The 4,400-nt window shown below is 40.1% G+C and overlaps 1 protein-coding gene across 1 annotated transcript in view; it reads right to left on the bottom strand.

Moving 5' to 3' along the window:
- Positions 1-4,177, bottom strand: part of ndr2 (nodal-related 2) — a 4,869-nt gene extending 692 nt beyond the window's left edge. Inside the window, exons 1-2 of the mRNA XM_043231229.1 lie at positions 3,914-4,177; positions 708-1,387 (exon numbers count right to left, since the gene is read on the bottom strand). Coding sequence (XP_043087164.1) covers positions 708-1,387; positions 3,914-4,175 — 942 coding nt within the window. The 5' untranslated portion in view covers positions 4,176-4,177. The remainder of the gene's footprint in view (positions 1-707; positions 1,388-3,913) is intronic.
- Between the last annotated feature and the right edge of the window lie 223 nt (positions 4,178-4,400).

Genomic DNA, 4,400 nt, shown 5'->3' with positions numbered 1-4,400 from the left:
ATAACACGTTCATTTTTTGATTTTATGTCTTATTTACTTTTTTATTTCTGTTGTTTTTTTTTGAAGTAACTGATTTTTTTATTTATTTGGATTTATTTCACTTAGTTATTCGAGCACTTCAAGTTCAACAAAACGCTAGTTTAGTTACTTAGAAATAAAAAAAACATTTTTTATTTTTTAGTTAACATTGTTTCAAGTTACAAATTTTCCTATCGCTTCAAGTAACATTTAACATTTTTTATAATTTTTGTTTTAGTTTTTAGTTTCAGATTCATTTTTTTTTTTTTTTAATAAAACTAAATAAACCAAACGGTTGCCCCGGCAGCTAGGTTTTAAAATATTTTATTCTCATTAACATTTTTATTTAAATAGTTTGTTTCATTTTTTTCAGTGGTTTTTTATTTATTTTTTGTATTTGTTGAATATGCATTTTTTTACATTCCAGAGTGTTATACTAAAATTGTATTCATATTAGTTATTTCCTATAAAATCTACAACTTAAAAAGTTTTTATTTATTTATTTATTTTTCATGCATTTTTTTATTTTTTTAGTAAGCAAAACATCAAGTTCAAAGATGCTTGCAATGCAGATGATTCTGCATGAATTATTTAAATGTTAAAAAATATAACATATAAAATCGAATATAAATATATATATATACATAATATAAAACTAAAAAACGAAAACTTTGGTAAAAACGCCTGACCTGCATGTAAGCGTGGTTGTTGGGGTGCAGGTCTTCTCTCAGGGGGTTCGGGCAGCTCCCCTCGCAGCGGTACGCGTTGTACTTCTTGGGAAAGACGATCCAGGAGCCCCATCCGATCTGATTGAAGTCCACGTGCATGTCCACCCTCCTGCACATCGAGCTCTTGTCCACCGGGCCCCGGAGCGGCTCCGGGTTCCTCGCGGGCTGGCCCCGGCGGCCCCGCTTGCTCCTGTGGGGCTCGTCTCTCCGCACCTCCTTTCCTTCGCTGTTAAACAAGAACTTGGACTTCTCGGCCGTGTGCAGGAGACTGGCCCGGTCCTGCTGGCTCTGCCCGGACACGGTGTGAGAGAAGACCAGCAGCATGGCCCTGTGGCGGATCCCGGGGCCCGGGGCCCTCCCGCTCTTCGGGCGGACCCTCTCGGAGAGCTCGGGGCCCGTCCAGCTCAGCAGCAGGTCCGTGGCGTTGTAGACCCTCCAGTGGTGAGAGACGCTCATCAGAGAGGAGTCCGAGAGCCGGCCCAGGGACGGGCCCCGCTGGTGCCGGACCTCCACCGTGACGTTGCTCTGCCGCGTTTCTTTGGGGATGCGGATCCTGAGCTCCGCCGCCTGGATCTGACGCTCCGACAGAACCGAGGAGAGGTCGAAGTGTGTGACGTAGTGTGTGTCTCGACTGGTCAGACCTGGAAGAGACGAGGACATCACGTCATGTGACACGGGGGTCATACAGGTCAGAGGTCACAGGTCACGTTTAGATTACTGTCAAACACCGCTAAAAATCATTTGTATCCATTTTAAATAATAATAGTGATATGTATACTATATTTCATTGTGAAGAAATTTTTTTAATTATATATATATATATATATATATATATATATATATATATATATATATATATATTATTACATATAGTATTACATCAGTTACAAAAACAGATAAATGATTAACAATTTTAAAAAGTAAATCATTGCAAAATTAATTCTTTTAATTTTTTCACCAAACTGTAATTGGGTTATTTTGATTAGGAAAAACAAACAAACAAACAATAAACACAATAAAAACATTGATTTCTAAACATGATTTCTGAAAATGTTTTTAAGCTCTTCACACACACACACACATACACACACTCACATAAACACACACACACACACACTCACATAAGCACACACACACACACACACACACATACACACACTCACATAAACACACACACACACACACACACACACATACACACACTCACATAAACACACACACACACACACACACACACACTCACTCATAAACACACACACACACACACATACACACACACACACACACACTCACATAAACACACACACACACACACACACTCACATAAACACACACACTCACATAAACACACACACACACACACTCACAGTGTGTTTTAGTAAAGTTTTAGTAAATGTAAAATAATTTAAAAATGCACAAAAAAATGTCTTTTTGTTGTCTTTTCTTTTTCCACCTCCTTTGATGACATTATTCTTAGGCTCCACGTGTGATTATGAAAAAGCAATTTAAACTTTAAAAACCTTTAATTGATAAAATTTTTTTATTATTGTAGTTTGTTGAAATTTTGCAGATTATACCCTGATGGGAAATATCATCCATCAGCTCCTGGAAAAGACCAGTACCACTTTGGCTCCTTATTTTACTATAAAGAAATCAGTCAAGACTTTTTTTTTTTACAAATTAAAAACTAAATAAATACAACGAAAACGTTTTAACCCTCGGTGCACCATGCATCAGCCACTGATCGCTTTTCAAAATCTAAACATATAAATAACGAATGCATTTTGTAATACTGCCTCACTTGATACAGCGTCGTTATTAAAGATCTGATGATATATTTGATCGCGTCCCTGTGACTGAAGCTCTGGTCTCTTTCTGGCCGTCATGCACACAAACCCAGCAGTAATGAGGTGATTTGTGCAGCTGAACACACACTCTTTGATCCTCACGGATGAGGCTCTTGTCCGCTGGAGTGTATTGGCTGTACATTTACATTCAAATTGCTAATGGCTTTGGTTTATCTAATAAGCGGCCCTGACTGTGCCATTCAACATCAGACCACCAAATAACCATTAGTCCCTTTTCCTTAATATTTAAACCATTCCTGGAAGCGCCGCACTTCAACTCATTGTCTTGGCGCGCCACAAATAATGCAAATTAAAGTAATTGTTTTTAAAAATATCTATATCTTTTCGGCGGTCCGATTAATCGAAATAAATTCATTTTATAGCAAACAATCATTTAGCAATAATTCTTGCATATAATGCAATTTAAAATTTGTATTATACAGCGTTGCATTTATTATATAACATTCGTCGCAACAATAAAAATATATAATAAATATTATAATATGATTTCAAATATTCTTACATCGGTCTGATTCTTATTTTAAGCATTCCGATTTATTGCAAATAATCCCAATAATAGAAAGAATAAATATTTTAAATAATAAACAAAACAATCAAATAATATCAATAATTGCTGTTATATTATTTAAAACATATTAATATTTAAATATCAATAGCATTTTTAATGTAGACGTCTGATAATCATTTTTATTTTCGTAAAACTGCCATAAATAAGAATTGCAGCCACAAGTAGTTATTATTAGTGCTCGTGTTAAACTGCAGTTCTTCACAAATATATTTTTAAGTTATTTAAGAAGCAAGCACGAAGCATAACCATCGATGCATATGAATCTATATATATATATATGTGATCGAAGCCCCATTAGTGCAATAAAAATGTATGCAAATGAGTTTAAGCTTAAGCTGTGTCAAATATTAAGAAGCGCGATTAATTAGTCCGCGTCAATTAAGCTCGTCTCGTTTCTTGTGATGAAAAGTCGTGTAGTATCGATCAGGTATTAGGTTTATCTTAACGGAGGGGCCAGGCAGCGCGAGCCTGATCCCTTCAGAACAAACACCGGATCGAAACCCATCGCTTAACACCTCCGGACCTCCGTTAAACGCCCCGTGCCCGCGCTCCTAATCTAATCACGAGACGTGTGAAAGAGAGCCGAGGGGCTGATGTGGATTTGGCTTCGCGGGAGGATGTCTGGCGGGGCTCTAATCCACATCACCCCGGCATCGGTCCGGCTCGATGTGGATTGAAGGCGTCTGACGGCGCGACGCGACCAATCAAAGAGAACCGCGGCGCGTACTCACTCTTGGAGAGGATGCTCTCGATGGTGTCCGCGCGCTCCGCGAGGTCCGGCTTCCGGTGCCTGTAGAGGTGCATCATGTAGGTGGGCAGACGGTGCCGGTGGCTCCTCTCGGTGCCGCCGCGCTCTCCGAGCAGCCCGAGGAGCAGGAGCTGGCAGCAGGCCAGGCGCAGGGCTCCGAGCGCGTTCATGCTGGCCCGGGGTCCGACTGACAGCTCGAGGGCCCGCGAGCGCTTATATACCCCCCTCCCCGCGGCCCTCTGCATATTTAACAAGTAGCGGAGGACATTAAAGGGAAATTGACATGCCTTGACAGCTCATCATCCATTCGTGTGCTAATGAGGCGCATATTTTACGAGGAACAATTAAAACACCTTGCGCCCCCGTGACGTCAGCGCCTTTGAAGAGCTCGAGCGTCGGATGCGTTCAACGTAACCTTTAGACCGTATATGACGAGATGCACGTCGGGTTCTGTCGAGCTAATATCCAGG

Source organism: Puntigrus tetrazona, unplaced genomic scaffold, assembly GCF_018831695.1.
Source record: "Puntigrus tetrazona isolate hp1 unplaced genomic scaffold, ASM1883169v1 S000000283, whole genome shotgun sequence".
Classification (NCBI taxonomy): Eukaryota; Metazoa; Chordata; class Actinopteri; order Cypriniformes; family Cyprinidae; genus Puntigrus; species Puntigrus tetrazona.
Note: the sequence above shows the minus strand (reverse complement) of the source record. Positions and strands in the feature narration are given on the sequence as shown.